Consider the following 16723-nt stretch of genomic DNA (forward strand, 5'->3'; position numbering starts at 1 on the left):
ACAAACAAGATGGAGAAAGACTGTGAGGGGAGCAGGTTTGAGGGAGAAGATAGGAAATTATTTTGGACATATCTGAGATGCTTATCAGATACCCAGTTGGAGAAATGTATAAGTTTGAAGTTCAGGGTAGAGATTAGGGCTGGAATCTTAAATTTGGGAAGTGGCAGTGTTCTTATGGGATATAAAATTCTAAATCTGGATGAGGTTGAGAGAGTAATATCGGTAGAAAAGAAGATATCCGGGGATCCCTGGGTGGCTCAGTGGTTTAGTGCGTGCCTTCACCCAGGGCGTGATCCTGGGGTCCCGGGATCGAGTCCTGCATTGGGCTCCCTGCATGGAGCCTACTTCTCCCTCTGCCTGTGTCTCTGCCTCTCTCTCTCTTTCTCTCTCTCTCTCTCTCTCTCATGAATAAATAAATAAAATCTTTAAAAAAAGAAAAGAAGATGTCCAAGATCAAAGTCTAGTTCTAGCTCAGCTCTTAAAGGCCCAAATTTTTAATAATTGTTCTCCAATATTGCTGTTTCTAGTATTATAATAGATACTCATTAAAAACCTATTACATGGAGACTGCCCTCAAGAAGCTTATGGTTGATACGAAGAAACAAAATATAGGACATACATTTGAAAGGTTTATTTATTTATTTTAAAGATTTTATTTATTTACTCATGAGAGACACAGAGAGAGGCAGAGACACAGGCAGAGGGAGAAGCAGGCTCCATGTGGGGAGCCTGATGCGGGACTCGATCTGGGACCCCAGGATCATGCCTTGAGCCAAAGGTAGACGCTCAACCACTGAGTTATCCAGGCATCCCTGAAAGCTTTAAATTACAGTACAAAGTATAATATATGATTATATGTCATAGTGAGTGGAAAGGACTATAAATTTACCTATTCTGCTTATGAAGAGATTACTTGGCATGGAAATGAATGATAAAGTCTTGTTGGAGGAAATGCGAATTGAACTAAATCTCAAGCAATGGGCAGCAGATTGGGGGGCACATTTTTGGGAGGTCCTCAAGACTACACTCAAGTTCAGTAATTTACTAGGAGGACTCATAGAATTTAGAAAGATGTTAAATTCACAGTTGCAATTTGTTGCAGCAAAAGAATATGGATTAAAATTAACATCAGGAAAAAGTACATAAGGCAGGGTCTAGGAGAGTTCAAAGAGGGGTCTTCCGTTTGTCCTTTCCCAGTGATCGTGCAGATAGCACTTCTCCTAGCAGTGATGTATGGCAGTAGGCATGGAGTATTGCCAGGTAGGGAAGCTCACCTAACCCATGGTATCCAGGGTTTTTCCTGGGGATTGGTCACATAAACATGGCTGACTCTCCAGAGCTGATACAATGTGGCTGAAGGCCCCCATCCACTGTAAATCACATTGTAAACCACATTGCTATCTTATATTATTTGGCATTGTCCAGGACCCTCCAGTAAACACAGACAACTATCAGGTAGGAAGGACATTCTGAAGGTTTACCTCCCAGGAGCTGGGGGCAAGGGCCAAACCTTTCTTTGGGCAAGTTTAATCCTTTTCTGAATGATAGTTGGCAGGGAGGATGATGCCCTCTATGTGGAGATAGCATGAGCTGAGTTATAGTAGGAATGTGTACATCATATTTATAGAACATTGTAGTGAATATAATATGGCCTTGAGAATATGAACCCTGGAGCCAGACTACTAGGTTTCATATCTTAACTGTCCCTTGCTAGTTGTGGAATTTATAGCATTTACAGATGTTACATAATTGGTAACATTTTTAAGCAAGGGTAATAAGAGTGTCTATTATTATTATTTTAATAAATTAATTTTTATTGGTGTTCAATTTACCAACATACAGAATAACACCCAGTGCTCATCCCGTCAAGTGTCCCCCTCCGTGCCCGTCACCCATTCACCCCCACCCCCCGCCCTCCTCCCCTTCCACCACCCCTAGTTCATTTCCCAGAGTTAGAAGTCTTTATGTTCTGTCTCCCTTTCTGATATCTCCCACACATTTCTTCTCCCTTCCCTTATATTCCCCTTCACTATTATTCGTATTCCGAGTGTCTACTTTATAGGCTTGTTGTGAGGTTAAAAAATTTAAAATATAAAACACTTAGAATATGTCTTGACACACAGTAAGTGCTACAGAAATCAGGAGTTTGAAAAAAAAAAGAAATCAGGAGTTTGTTCATTCTTTAATCATTCACTCAGTGATTCTTTTTGAGCACTAGTATGTTGAGCACTCATATTCTGAGCCTCAGATCTCTATTTCCTGATATCTGGACAGTTTCCAGATATCTAGAGAGTTTGTGGCTCATTTAACATTAACTTGTTCAAAAAGAAATTAAATAATTTTTCACACAAATGATATCTATTAATGACAGTACTATTAATCCAATTTTATTTAAAGATTACCAGCTGTTGTGGGCACCTAGGTGACACAGTTGATTAAGTGTCTGACTCTTGGTTTCAGCTCAGGTAATGGTCTCATGGTGAGAGATTGAGCCCTGCATCAGGCTCCATGCTCAGCATGGAGTCTGCTTGAGATTCTTTCTCTCTCCCTCTGTCCTTCTGCTTGTGCTCTCTCTTCCTCTCTCTCTGAAAAGAAAAAAAACAAAAACAAAATCTTAAAAAATGATTATCAGCTGTTACTATAGGTTAAAACTTGTATTCAGTTGGCAAAAAACTTAATTTGTAGGGAAGTGTTGATCCATAGTTATATTAAGTGGAAATCATTGTGATGCCTATGCATTTATTCTGTTGCCTCAACTGTTACCTGAAGATGGCATGCTATGTAATTTGGCCTGTAGTATTAGTAATAGAAATGATACCTTCCGAAAAGAAGGGTTTATCATAATATTCTGCTGCTTAAGGGCATGTACTTATAGAATTGCATTCCTTCCTGCTGTGCCATCTTTTTTTTTTTTTTTTTTTTTGGACAATGATAAGCTTCAGAGTAGTGACTTTGCATGTAAGAGATAGGAAAGTGTTTTTAGGTGTTTTACAAGCTTGCTTATTTTAAATCATTAACTTATGCTTTGAAGTAACTAATTTAATGTTGGTACTGTAGCAAATTATCATAAATAGCTTTAATTGTATATTAAAAAGTCATATTCACAGGCTAAAATTGGGATATCAGGATTAAGCAATTCTTGAAATGTATGAATGTCTCCTTAATATACTGACTACAGAGCAAAGAAAAAATTACTAGCTGTTGCAAAGGATGGATTTAATAAAGAATAAATTTTGGTGAACTGGGAAGTTAATGTTAGTTTTCTTTTTTGTGTACATTCAGGTCTGTGTATGACGACCAACCAAATGCACACAAGAAGTTTATGGAAAAGTTAGATGCTTGTATCCGTAATCATGACAAGGAAATTGAAAAGATGTGTAATTTTCATCATCAGGGTTTTGTAGATGCTATTACAGAACTCCTTAAAGTAAGGACCGATGCAGAAAAGCTGAAGGTAAGAAATATTTTAAAATTCTCTTTATCTTTGCTCTCATTAAATTAGTCAAGTATTAGTTTATAATACATATGTACAAATCATTATTAAATGTACTATTTTCAAGAAGTGAATTAGTGTATATATTTGGGAATGCTCTTTATGCTCTATTAACATAGTTGTCATGCTAATGACAGGAGTAATCTCTTTTTTTGTAAAGCAAGTAATGCATTGACTTAACAGGATTTCTTTCCATGCAGGGAAATGAACTAAAAAAATTCATAGAACTGAAAGCCTCATTTGCAGTTTAGAATTTAAAAATTTCAATTAGTACAATAATGATAAAAACTATCCTCTAAAAAACTAAAAAAAAAAACTGTGATTGTGTTCTCGAAATTATTTAATAATATTGAAACTTTTTTTTTAGTTTAATAGCAAAGCATAATTTTCTTAAAGGAAGTAGGTCTATATTTTCTGCTATACAGCAAAAACATTTATTAAACTAGGCTTGAATTTGTTCAGTCAGAATACAAAGTATTTAGTTATAAGAATTGGCCTATTTATCTTTCTTTACATTTGGAGAATTTAGCAGATAAAATGACCCTGGTTCACCAAGGTTATGATTAGAAAACCATTATATAAAGGATATTCAGATAACAAGAGACCAAATACAGCATCAATGAGGTCACTGAGCATCTTTGTTCAGAAATTAATGAGATTTTTAATAAAGTAGAATGTGCTTCCTTACTATGATGACCTAATGAGTCACTTAATATGTGGGAAAATTTGAGGTTGAGCTTTGTCTGCACCTGCAGCATTAAAATGTTGCTGTGGATTGAAATTTCCGTGTTTGATGTTAATCAACCACCCAGTGTTTGCATTCAGCAAAGTATGAATGTTTAATTACCATAAAATGCAATCACCATTTCGTACAGACAATGAATGGCACATAGACCTCATTGAAGTTATCAAAAAGGGACCAGTGGTCAATTGGGTCAGTGATTTGAATTGTTTGACAGACTTAGAGAAGCAAGGAAAGTTCAAAAATCTAGATTAAATTTGAGAAGTTTGCCACAGAATCTGTTAAAAAGAACTGTCATAAGTAATTGAAGTTAACAAAAGCCCTTTTCAATCAAAAGTTCAAGTTCAAGCTGTAGAGTTAATTTGAATTTGCATTTCTTTGTTCTAAGTTTCTCATGAAGCATGATCTGATTACAAGGGTGAGCAGTTATATCAGGGCAGTTTTATGCATATTTGTCTAACTAAGGTGAAATTATTTTTAAGGTGCAAGTTACTGATACCAACCGAAGATTTCAAGATGCTGGAAAGGAGGTGAGAATATAATAAATTTCTTGCATACTCAATATGTGGGATGCAATTTAACTGTTTGCTTAAAAATATGAATGTTTCTTCTTTTCTAAGGTGATAGTCCAAACAGAAGATATTATCCGATGTAGAATTCAGCAGAGAAATATTACAACAGTAGTAGAAAAATTACAGTTATGCCTTCCAGGTGAGTTAAACTTGTCTATAATGTAATGCTTGGTTTGGTGAAATTATAATTGAATCATAGCATATGGTTATTATTCATTATGGGAATTACAGATTATTTGGTGATTGCCCCCAAAAGCTCATGGTTATCTTTCTTATCTATTTTAGTCCTTGAATTTTCATGGTTTTCTTATCTTTTAAAGTTTTGTTTGATGATCTGTCACATCAGGTTCCTAGAACAACCTGTACCTCTCCCATTTCCTTCCTGCCTTGTTTGTCCTTTGTCCCTCACCCCCCCCCCCCACTGCTTTTTTGTTTTTCCTCAATACTTTCCCATGGAGGAGAGTGTCTTTATTACATTTCCTTGCCTTTGCTAATTTGCCTAATTTTTTACTGCTCGTTTTCCACTGTTTTCTGTTTGTCACTTAAGCTGGTTGGTTTTGCTTTGATCCTAGTCTCGTTTTGCTGATAAAAGTAAAAAATCCCAAAGTGCTAGATCTTTTCCCTTCTTTGGTCTTGCCTTTGCTCTTATATCTTGGAAAGACTGACTTTTTAGGTTTCTGAGTTCGATCACTGTGTTATGGCTGATAGTACTGGGACATCAAATAAATTCTGAAGAAACTCACCAGTATTTTCTTTCCCCTGATGTATCCTGTTCAAACAAAAGGAAGCAGGGTGTATGTCATCTTTTTCTTCATATAGTAAGCTGAATCCATTTTACTGTAGCATTTTTTCAAACTTTTTTTTTTTTTTTTTGGCAAGAACTTGAACCTCCATGTCCAGGGAAATAGAATGAGATACTTGGTATGATATTTATATAATGTAAATTTAGCTTGGAGCACAAATTATATGTTAAAATTGTCAGCAGATTTTATTAACTAAAAAACACTGTTTTTTGACTTTGTGAGAATAACTTTTTTTTTTTAAAGAATCATTGAAATTCTACTCAGTTTAATCTCTGAACCATGGATAATTTGTACATTAACTTTGAGTATATAAAATGTCTGCTTATTATATTCAGTTTCAGGGTTCAGGAACCTACTTCCTTATGGTAATGTTTAATAATATACCTCTTTGCCACCATCAGATACACTGAAGTAGCCATGAAGACAGTCTCTAAGTTTGATTGCTTTGTCCCTGAATAGTAATAAGCCTAAACAATTGGGTACTGGTGGAATGAGAAAGAGCTGATTTTAGCTTCTTCCTTACGGGGCTATTTGGAATTGAGAAATAAAGGGTAGTAGAGGTTAGAGTTTTATCACTGCTACTGTCTTTGCTTTCAAGACTGGATGGGCAGTCTGAATTCATGTAAATATTGTGCTCTTAATAGCCACATTGTGAATTGCTTCCTTTACTCCATCTAGCCTTTTGTTGAATTATCCACTTATAAATACTTTTTTGTGTCAGCCATTACAATAAATAATGGAAATACAAAGTTGAAAATGACATAGTCCTTGCTCTGAAGGATCCTACAATCTAATACGAATAAAGATAAGTAAGCTGTTATTGTATAATTGCCTCACTCCTCCTTGCATTGGAAGGAATATGAGAGAATATAAGGAGTCATAGGGTAAACAATGCATTTTCCTGCTGCTTAAGTTTTTCTTATTATTTTTGAGGAGAGCATTATTTTTATCTGGAAATAAGATAGATATGAAAGTTACATAAATTGTTGAGGTAAAACGGGAGACTTCAAAGAAAGTTTATACTTGTAGCAGCAGTTTTTGGCATTTCCCCAGGTTATGTGTTCACTCTGCTTTGGTTGGAAAATGTGAGAAATACTGCGTTACAGTATAGGGACTGTGATAGAGATATTCATAGGTTGGATGGTTCACTGTTGCCACCATTGCAACTTTCAGACAAGTGAACTAAGTATCTTCTGTAAACTTGAAGACCCCTGGGAAGTAGCCAAAATAGAAAATCTGGAAAAAAGTGTCTCTCTCTCCGGTCTGTGAAAATGTGAGCCAGTGGTTTAATGAGCCAATGATAATTTACTCACTTTATACTTTGAAATTCTACTAAGGATAAATTGTAATCTGTGTAGTTGCATTAAAACCTTTTTGGTGGCAATATGTCATCTTGTTGAAGGTTATAACAATTTTATTGAATAATTGCATTTCCAAGGCTGTAATAAAAATGATAAAAAAAAGTTGCTTTGCTCTGTTTATTTATGATTTTATTATAATTTATGCTCTGTAAGCTTTTGGGTTTTTTTTTTCTTTGTCATTTTGGTGTAAAATTTTGTTTAGTGAGCTATAGCACAGTTGTGTTTGGTATATTTTTGATATATGTATTTTATTTGATATATTGAATCAAAATTAATCAATCTCACTCAATGTTGTCTCTTGAGTAACTAAAGTCCAAACTTCCAGTTCCAGTTCTTAACAGGAAGAAACTGTTAAGTTTCTGAATATGATAATTGTTAGTAGGTTAATGTTTCAATTATAGGTATCAACATATGAAAATGTTCCAAATTCTATAAAATGCGTTATTATATGTAATGTAATGTTCAATATATAGAGACATTAAAATGTTTTTATTTACTTGAAGTATGAAATTTTATTTGAGAATATAAGCCTGAATTAAAGTATAGAGAAAATTAATGAATTTATAATAGGCTCTTTCCTGTTTTAATTTTTTCATCTCAGTTTTTTTCATTTTGAAAGCTAAAATAAGTTATATTTTTTAATGCAGTGCTGGAAATGTACAGTAAGCTAAAAGAACAAATGACTGCAAAAAGGTGAGTTGGTTTCCTTCCTGTTTTTAATAAGAGTCATTTATTTTTCTGTTAAGAAAAGCATGGATAAACTTACTATAAAGTGAGTCATGTGAAGTTTTACTTTCTACCTTTATTCTTTTTCATGCAAATTGCCCATCAGAATCATCTAATAAAGCAATTATTAACCATTTATTTGTGGATACATATGCTCTATAAGTGAAATCAAAGGTTGATAATATTGATGAAGGACAAATGGGCAACCAAACAGGAATAAAAAATATTGATTAGCTTCCATGTGAACATTGCTTACAATAAAAGGCTGAGTGTGTATTGTGAACCACAGTGAAAGCAGTGTGGGTAGTTATATTTTGATAATCTGGGCTCCTGTAGATCATGTTCTGTTTTATAACACTAATGAATACATGACAAATGAAAAATCATTTGAAGTAATTTATTATCATTAGATGTAATTATGTTTAAAATGTTTTAAAGATGGACAATTTTAAAGTAACAGAAAAATCAGAATAAATGAGAATATTCTGCATTTGGAATAGGGAAATAATGATTTCCTCTTGATTTATTAATAATTGCTTAATTATCACTGTACATTATGTACAAATCTATACTCATAAGTCTGTATACATCCTGCTTTATAGTGTTAAACATTGAATTTTATTGGCTTTTACCAATTCATAGTAATTAGTAGAATTATTTTTTTGCTTCTTAATACATGAACCATCAGCTATCGGAAAAGTCTTTTTTATACTTTTTTTCTATCGAAGTTGTACATCCTCATATTTTGAAGACTCAGATAATATAGTTCTATGTGTTTGTTGCAGAAAAATAGGCATCATCTTCCCTACTTGCCATTTACCATTTCTTCTTGCTAGGGGCACAAAACCTTTTACCTCTTTTTTTTTTTTAAATTTTTTTTTAATTTACTTATGATAGTCACAGAGAGAGAGAGAGAGAGAGAGAGAGAGAGAGAGAGAGAGGCAGAGACACAGGCAGAGGGAGAAGCAGGCTCCATGCACTGGGAGCCCGATGTGGGATCCAATTCCGGGTCTCCAGGATCGCGCCCTGCGCCAAAGGCAGGCGCCAAACCGCTGCGCCACCCAGGGATCCCCCTTTTACCTCTTTTAAGGCATTATTTTGGTGTTTGCATTCATGTTTTTAAATAACTAACTTTTAATGTTTCTTTACTATTTTCTAGTTTGGGGCACTATATATTTTTTTCAATAACATAATGTAATATTTATATTCAGATTTCCCCATTTATCCCAGATGTCTTATATCGTCCTTTCCACCCTGAAGCATTGGTTGATATTTCCTTTTTTGTCCCTTTAACCTAGAACAGTCTTCCTGCTTTACTTTGTTTTTCATAAAAGGGTCCAGGTCAGTTGTCTTGTTGACCAGGACATTTTGGATTTGTTTAATTATTTTCTTATGATTAGATTCAGATGAACTGTTTTTGGTATGAGTATGATGTAAGTGATATTGTGTACCACTCACTGTATGAAATCAGAAGGCATATACTGTTAGATTTTCTCTAGATTATGTTAAATTTGGTCTTTTGGTTAAGAGGATGTCTACTAGATCATTTGAAAAAAGTATCTTTTTCTCTTTGCAATTACTAAATATTCTGTGCGGTGATATTTTGAGTCCTATTTCCTTAACCTTCCACTCATTGGTTTTAGGATTCTTGCTTTAGATTTTTAATTTTTTTTTTAAAGTAATCTCCATATCCAATGTGGGACTCCATCTCACAACTCCCAAGATCAAGAGTCACATGCTTCTCTGACTGAGCCAGCCAGGTGTCTCTCTTGCTTTAATCAGTTATTATATTTAGGTTATAAAATGATGATTTTTATAATTCTGTCATTCCTTAGACATTTATTAGACATTAATATTAGCATCTTAATATAAAGAAGAGCTTTTTTAAAAAAAATCTTTTTTCTTCTCTTTTTCTTTTTCTTTTTTTTTTTAAAAGATTTTATTAATTTACTCACGAGAGACAGAGAGAGAGAGAGAGAGAGAGAGAGAGAGAGAGAGACAGAGACACAGGTAGAGGGAGAAGCAGGCTCCATGCAGGGAGCCTGACGTGGGACTCGATCCCAGGCTTCCAGGATCACACCCTGGGCTGAAGGCAGCGCTAAACCGCTGAGCCACCCAGGCTGCCCTCTTCTCTTTTTTCATTATCAGTATAGACTCATGGATTTAAAAAAATAGTGTGTTATAATTATACTGCTGTTTTCATTATTCTTTTTGATGCTCAAATTGTACCACATTTGGTGAGGGGAACCCCTCAAGCCAATTTCTGTGTCCTCATCTGTCTTTGAGTACTTTCTTGCCACACAGTAATATGTTCCAGGCCCACATTGTACTTGTCTTGGCCCTAGACCTAGAAATAGCCATTTTGCAAGATACCCCAGTTCCTTTTAATAATGTTATTTAGAAACAGATCTACTTGCTGGGTTGGTGTATTATACCCCTGCACTAGACACACACCTCTCTCATGCCCTCTAGCCTTCCAGGGTTGCCTTTGAGAAGTTTGAAGCCATTCTAATTTCTCATCTTTAGTTTGTGACCTTCCTTTTTTCAATATATCAAATAAAATACATATATCAAGAGAGAGAATCTTTTCTTCTGTGGTCTGTAGTTACCTGATGATGTGCTTTGATGTGGGCCTGTTTACTTCCATTGTGCTGGGTACTTGGTGAACCTATTTGGAATTTAATCTGGAAACTGCTTTGATCTGATAATGTCTTTAAAATCTAGGAGATTTTCTTGAATTATTTATTTCTTTCTGTTTTCTTGATTCTAGGAGAGATAGTGATCTTTAATCTTCTGGATTGGTCCTCTGATTTTCTTTTTTCTTCCTTAACATTTTTTATTCTTTTGCTTGCTCTGCTTCTCGGATGTTTTTTCATTTTTATCTATAAAAATAATGCTGATTTTATTTCATTTCTGCTCTCTGATTTTTAATTTTCTAAGAACTATTTTTTGATCTCCAAATATTTCTTTTCTTTTTCTTTTCTTGTTTAGGATAACTTGTTCTCGATTCATTGTTAACAGTACTTTGTCTTAACCTCTCTGAGATTTTAAGTCTATGTATTTATATGTCTTCTTACATATAGTTTGTTTCCACTAAGTTCCCCCCACCCCAGTTGTTGTTTTTGTTTTTTTAATCTCTGACTTTGTGGGTAGGGGTGTTTCTCACATGTCAGGTAATTCCTTGGCTAACTACTCATATTTAAGTGTAGCAGAGGTAATAGGCTGATTGGGAGTTCTGAGTATGTGGGTGGGACTTGTTGAATGTGAATTTGTGTGAGGTTATCTAGCTGGGCTGTTTAGTTGGTGAGACTTTGCTGTTAATATCTGGAGTTATTTCTTTTGGGGCTGCTCAGATTCCTAGAGGAGACTTTTCTTGTTTCCTGTCTTAAGGGTCAAGATCTGACTGCCACCATTTTGGGATCTGAGTTGCTCAAGAGGGCATTTAGTATACATAGGCTCTATTAATTCTCTTGTTTTCAAATTAGTACTATTGCCTTCAACCTTGAGTAATGTCCCCACCCTATTCAGAGATTATTGTTCTAGTCTCTTTAGTATTTATCAAAATGGGGAAAAATTGTTGCTCAGATGACTGAAGTTTGCTTCTTAAACACATTTTCAACCAATATTCCTTACTTTAGCCTTCCTTTCATTCCCACCTCCATAAGTAGTGAGATTCCTATGAATTCTTGACATTTTTGGAGATTCTAGAGAATAAATAAGTTTATGCTTGTCTCCTCAACTATTGACTTAGAATTTTCTCAGATTTGCTGAGTTTTTTTTTTTTTTGTACCACATGTCCATCAGCTTTCAGCATTCTAAAATTTTACTGTTCTCCTTTTCTCTACATCTGTGTAGGCTTATACTTAAAAAAACATCTCTTCATGTTATTTTATTGGGAGTTTCAAGGAGGCAAGGTTTTATTAAAGCATGTATTCAGGCTGCCATCGCACTAGATATTTAGGACCCCACTTCTGGTGCTCTGCTATATTTTTGTCAAGATAAATATCCATATGGGGTAATAAAATAAAAGGTATGGGCAGATGTTATTCCTGGTGATCATTACAGATTAGCAACCTATAGAATCAAATTGACCCATAGATATATTTGGTTTGACTTGTAAAATGCGAAAAAAAAAGTTTTTTTGTTAATACCACTTCATATTTGTTAAAATATCTGCGTTTACATTGTGATGACTCACAAATCTGATTCTTGAATCCCAAGCTTGGCTTTGACATCCCTGATTCTTGTTTACTCTTTTCACATGGATATTTCACCACTATCTCAAGTTCAGCATGTCTGAAACAGGCTTAACAATCTTTGCTTATTTCAGGGATTGGCCCCTTTTCTGTCAAGTGTGTTGTGAAATATTTACTCTGTGATACAGTTTTTTATTTTTTAAGTTATTTGCTTAGCAGTTTTTTAGACCCAAATACACAAATCGTAAGTCTATTATATAGCTCCATGAGTTTTTATTTTTTATTTTTATTTTTTTAAAGATTTTTTTTTAATTTTTATTTATTTATGATAGTTACACACACACACACAGAGAGAGAGGCAGAGACATAGGCAGAGGGAGAAACAGGCTCCATGCACCGGGAGCCCGATGTGGGATTCGATCCTGGGTCTCCAGGATCGCGCCCTGGGCCAAAGGCAGGCGCCAAACCGCTGCGCGACCCAGGGATCCCCGCTCCATGAGTTTTTAAAAAGCAAATACACCTTTATAACCACCAAGATGAAGATTTGAACATGATTTCTATTCGAAAAGCTTTTCTCATACTCTCTTCTGGTCATTACCACTCAAGTAAGATATGGAACATTTCTATCACCCCTTTATGCCCCTTCCCAATTGATTCCTCCTTCCTCCTCTACAATAACGACCTTCTGATTTCTATCACATGTTCTTAGAATTGATATAAATGGAATAATAGACTTTCTTGTCTAGTATCTTTCACTCCAAATGTTTTGAGATTCATCTATGTTATTGCAAATACCAATTGTTTGTTTCTTTTCATTGTTGAATAGTATTCAGTTCTAAGAAGTTACTTATCTGTTTACCAGCTGGTAGGTATTTGGGTTGTTTTCAGTTTGGAGGTATTATGAATAAGGCTGTCATAAAATTAGCAGACAGGTCTTTTTGTAGATAGATGTTTATATTTCTCTTTAATATATGCACAGGAGTAGAATTGCTGGGTTAAGTGTGGATGTAGGCTACCTTTTATAAGAAACCATTAAATAATTTTCCAAAATGGTTGTACCATTTTATACTCTCACTGGCAATGAGAATTTTAGATACTGCCCATCCTTGCATCCTTCAACTAGAACAGAACCATTTTGGCACATGTAAAATGATACCTCATTGTGGCTTCAATATGCATTTCTCTGATGACTGATGTTGAGTGCCTTTTCATTTGCTGTTTGGTCATTTGTGTATTTTCTTTTGTAAAATGCCTGTTTAAGTCCTTTGCTTATAATTTTAAGTTTAGAGACCTATTGAACAGAAAGTACAGAGTTCCCACATATACCTTCCTTTCCCTCACGGTTTCTTGCATGAGTGCTAGTACATCTCTTACAATTTGTGAACCAATATTGACATGTTGTTAAGTCCACAGTTTACAATAGGGTTCACTCTTTTGTGTTGTACAGTTCTGTGGGTTTTGACAAATGCATGTCATATTTACCATGATAGCATCATACAAAATAGCTTCACTGCCTGAAAAAATCCCTTGTGCTTCATCTCCTTCCCCATCCATCCACCTTCCCCAACCAGTGCCAATCACTGACCTTTTTAGTGTTTCTATAGTTCTGTCTTTTTCAGAATGTCCTATAGTTGGAATCATACAGTATATGTCATATTCAGACTAGCTTTCATTTAGCAATATGCATATAAACTTCTTCCATGTCTTCTTGTGGCTTGATAGTTCATTTCTTTTTATTGATGAATAATACTGCATTGTGTGGATGTACTACAGTTTATCCATTCACCTGTTGAAGAACATCTTGATTGCTTCTAGTTTCTGGCAATTATAAATAATGCAGCTGTAAGCATTTATAGGTTTTTGTGTGGACATAACTTTTCAATTCATTTGGGTGAATACCCGGTTGCGATAGTTGCTAGATCATACAGAAAAACTTTAGTTTTATAAGAAAGAGCCAAATTGTCTTCCAAAGTGGCTTTACTATTTTATACTCTCAGCAATAATAACGAATGAAAGTTCTGTTGCTCCACACCCTCACCAGGATTTGGTATTGTCAGTGTTCTGGATGTTAGCCATTGAAATAGATGTAGATAATATCTCATTTTAATTTGCAATTCCCTATTGGCATGTGATGTTGAGAATTTTTTCTTATGCTTATTTGCTATCTGTTGTATTTTTTTTTTGGTGAGATATCTGTTCAGATATTTTGTACACTTTTAAATTTGGTTGGTAGTTTTCTTATTGCTGACTTTTAAGTGTTTTTTTAAAAATATTTTATATACTATTTCTTTATCAGATATATGTTTTGAAAATATCTTCTTCCATTCTGTGGCTTGTTTTTTCATTCTCTTAATTGTCTTTTTAGATAGAAGGTATTACTTTGAAAGTCTAGTTTATTAGTTTTTTTTCCATAGATCATGCTTTGGTGATGTTTCTGAAAACTCATTGCCAAACCCAAGGTCACTTAAGTTTTCTATGTTATTTTCTAGAGTTTTGTGTTTTATGTTTATGTCTGTCACCCATTACGAATTAATTTTTGTGAAATCCATTCATGAACATGGAATATCTCTGCATTTACTTAGATTTTCTTTGTTTCTTTCATCAGAGTTTTGTGGTTTTCTTCATAGAGATCTTGTATGTATTTGATTAGATTTATACATAATTCATTTTTTAAAAAAGAGTTTATTTATTTATTCATGAGAGACACACAAAGAGAGAGAGGCAGTGACATAGGCAGAGGGAGAAGGAGGCTCCCTGCAGGGACTCCGATGTGGGACTCCATCCCTGGACTGCGGCATCACACCCTGAGCTGAAGGCAGATGTTCAACCGCTGAGCAACCCAGGCGTTCCACATAATTCATTTTTTGATGCTAAAGTAAATGGTATTGTGTTTTTAATTTCAAATTCCAGTTGTTCTTTTCTGGTTTACAGAAAAGCAGTTGACTTTGGTATGTTAACCTGATATTCTTCAACCTTGCTATAATCACTTACTAGTTCTGGGAATTTTTTTGCTGATGCTTTGGGATTTTCTACATAGATAATCATGTCATCTGTAGACAAGACTTTTTCTTTCTTTCTTCCCAGTATGATTACCTTTTATTTCCTTTTCTTGTCTTAATGTTTTTTTTTAGTGTATGTGCTGCCGAAGCAAGCACTTTTTCTTGTAGTAATGGATTAGCAATGAATATCAGTATGATAGTTAAATCAGAGTGATAAGGAGAAACATCCTTGCCTGTTTCTGATCTCATGGAGAAAAACACTGTGGTTCTCACCATCAAGTATAATGTTAGTTCTGTATGATTTTTATTCTTTTTTCTTTTTAAAAGATTTTATTATTTATTCATGAGAATACACAGAGAGGAGACAGAGAGAGAGGCAGAGGCACAGGCGGAGGGAGAAGCAGGCTCCATGCAGGGAGCCCGACGTGGGACTTGATCTGGGGTCTCCAGGGTCACGCCCTGGGATGAAGGCAGGCGCTAAACCGCTGAGCCACCCGGGCTGCCCGATTTTTATTCTTTTAAATTTGTTAAGGTGTATTTTATAGCCCAGAATATGGTCTATATTGTTGAATGTTCTTTGTGAGGTTGAGAAGAATATATATTCTGTTGTTGGATGGAATATTCTGTTAATGTCAGTTAAATACAGTTGATTGATGGTGCTCTCCAGTTTGACCATATTCTTAACTGAATTTATGCCTGCTGGATCTGTCAGTTACTGTTAGAGGAGTTTTGAAGTCTTCAACCATGTTAGTGAATTTATCTCTTTTCCTTGCTGTTCTATCAAATTTGCCTTACATATTTTGACACTGTTATTAGGGACATACACATTAAGGATTGTTATGTCTTTTCAGAGATTAATCATTTTATCATTATATAATGCTTCTCTTTATTTCTCATAACCTTCCTTGCTCTGAAGTCTGCTGTATCTGAAATTAATATAGCTACTCCAGCTTTCTTTTGATTAGTGTTAGCATAGTATATCTTTCTCCATCCCCTTACTTTAATCCCTTTGTGTTTTTATATTTAAAATATAAATAGTGGTTTTAGTGGTTCCTTTTATACAACATATAGTTGGGTCTTATGTTTCTTCTCCAACCAGAATTGTAGAACTTCTGTAAGAAAATATATGAGGATATTTTCACATTACCTGGGGTAAGCAAAGATATTTTTAAAAGGATCACAAAAAAGCTACTATACAAAATTAGAAATTGGACCTTTAATAAAAAATTTTATTCATCAAAAGACACTTTTAAGAAAATTGATAGGCAAGCCACAGACTAGGAGAAAACATTTGCAAGATTTTTTTTTCTGACAGGGTTCATAACCATAATATAAAAAGACCGTTTACAAATTAATAAAAAGGAAAAAAAATAATAAAAATAAGGAACTTCTGGTTTCTGGTCTGACAGTAAAGAACTTTGAAGTAATTACTCCTGTCTTTACAACAAGAAGAGGGCTAAACAAAATTTAAAAACGCTTTTAGATCCATTGGAGAAATGAGGTTGTAGGGCAATCTGGTACCCCAGAATTATCTCTAATAGAGAAACAAATAGAGACTGTCACAGTTTATTGAAAGCAGAAGCTACTGTTGGAGCTTGGTAGGAGCACGGAAAGGTGATTGTATACTAGCTTCAGAGATAAAAAGATATCTGGGAGTCCAGGAAGTCCACCACTCTTCCATGAATTTAGCTTCAGGAGCCCTTCCAGATTCTCAGAGTGTGGATCACAGAAAAATACCAACAGAGAAAGAAAAAGATAACCAGTTTGAAATAAGGCCAGTGAGCTGTCTTCTAGCAAAATTTTGAATGAATCTCATTACTTTAACAGATGT

General features: G+C 34.7%; 1 protein-coding gene across 4 annotated transcripts in view; it reads left to right on the top strand.

The window, feature by feature from the left end:
* Positions 1-16723, top strand: part of EXOC6 (exocyst complex component 6) — a 205465-nt gene that overhangs the window by 31556 nt on the left and 157186 nt on the right. For all 4 annotated transcript variants that reach the window (XM_055334426.1, XM_055334428.1, XM_055334429.1 and 1 more), the window contains exons 2-5: positions 3283-3454; positions 4718-4765; positions 4856-4946; positions 7619-7664. In XM_055334426.1, the coding sequence (XP_055190401.1) occupies positions 3283-3454; positions 4718-4765; positions 4856-4946; positions 7619-7664 (357 nt within the window). The remainder of the gene's footprint in view (positions 1-3282; positions 3455-4717; positions 4766-4855; positions 4947-7618; positions 7665-16723) is intronic.

Source organism: Nyctereutes procyonoides, unplaced genomic scaffold (assembly GCF_905146905.1).
Source record: "Nyctereutes procyonoides isolate TBG_1078 unplaced genomic scaffold, NYPRO_anot_genome, whole genome shotgun sequence".
Lineage (NCBI taxonomy): Eukaryota > Metazoa > Chordata > Mammalia > Carnivora > Canidae > Nyctereutes > Nyctereutes procyonoides.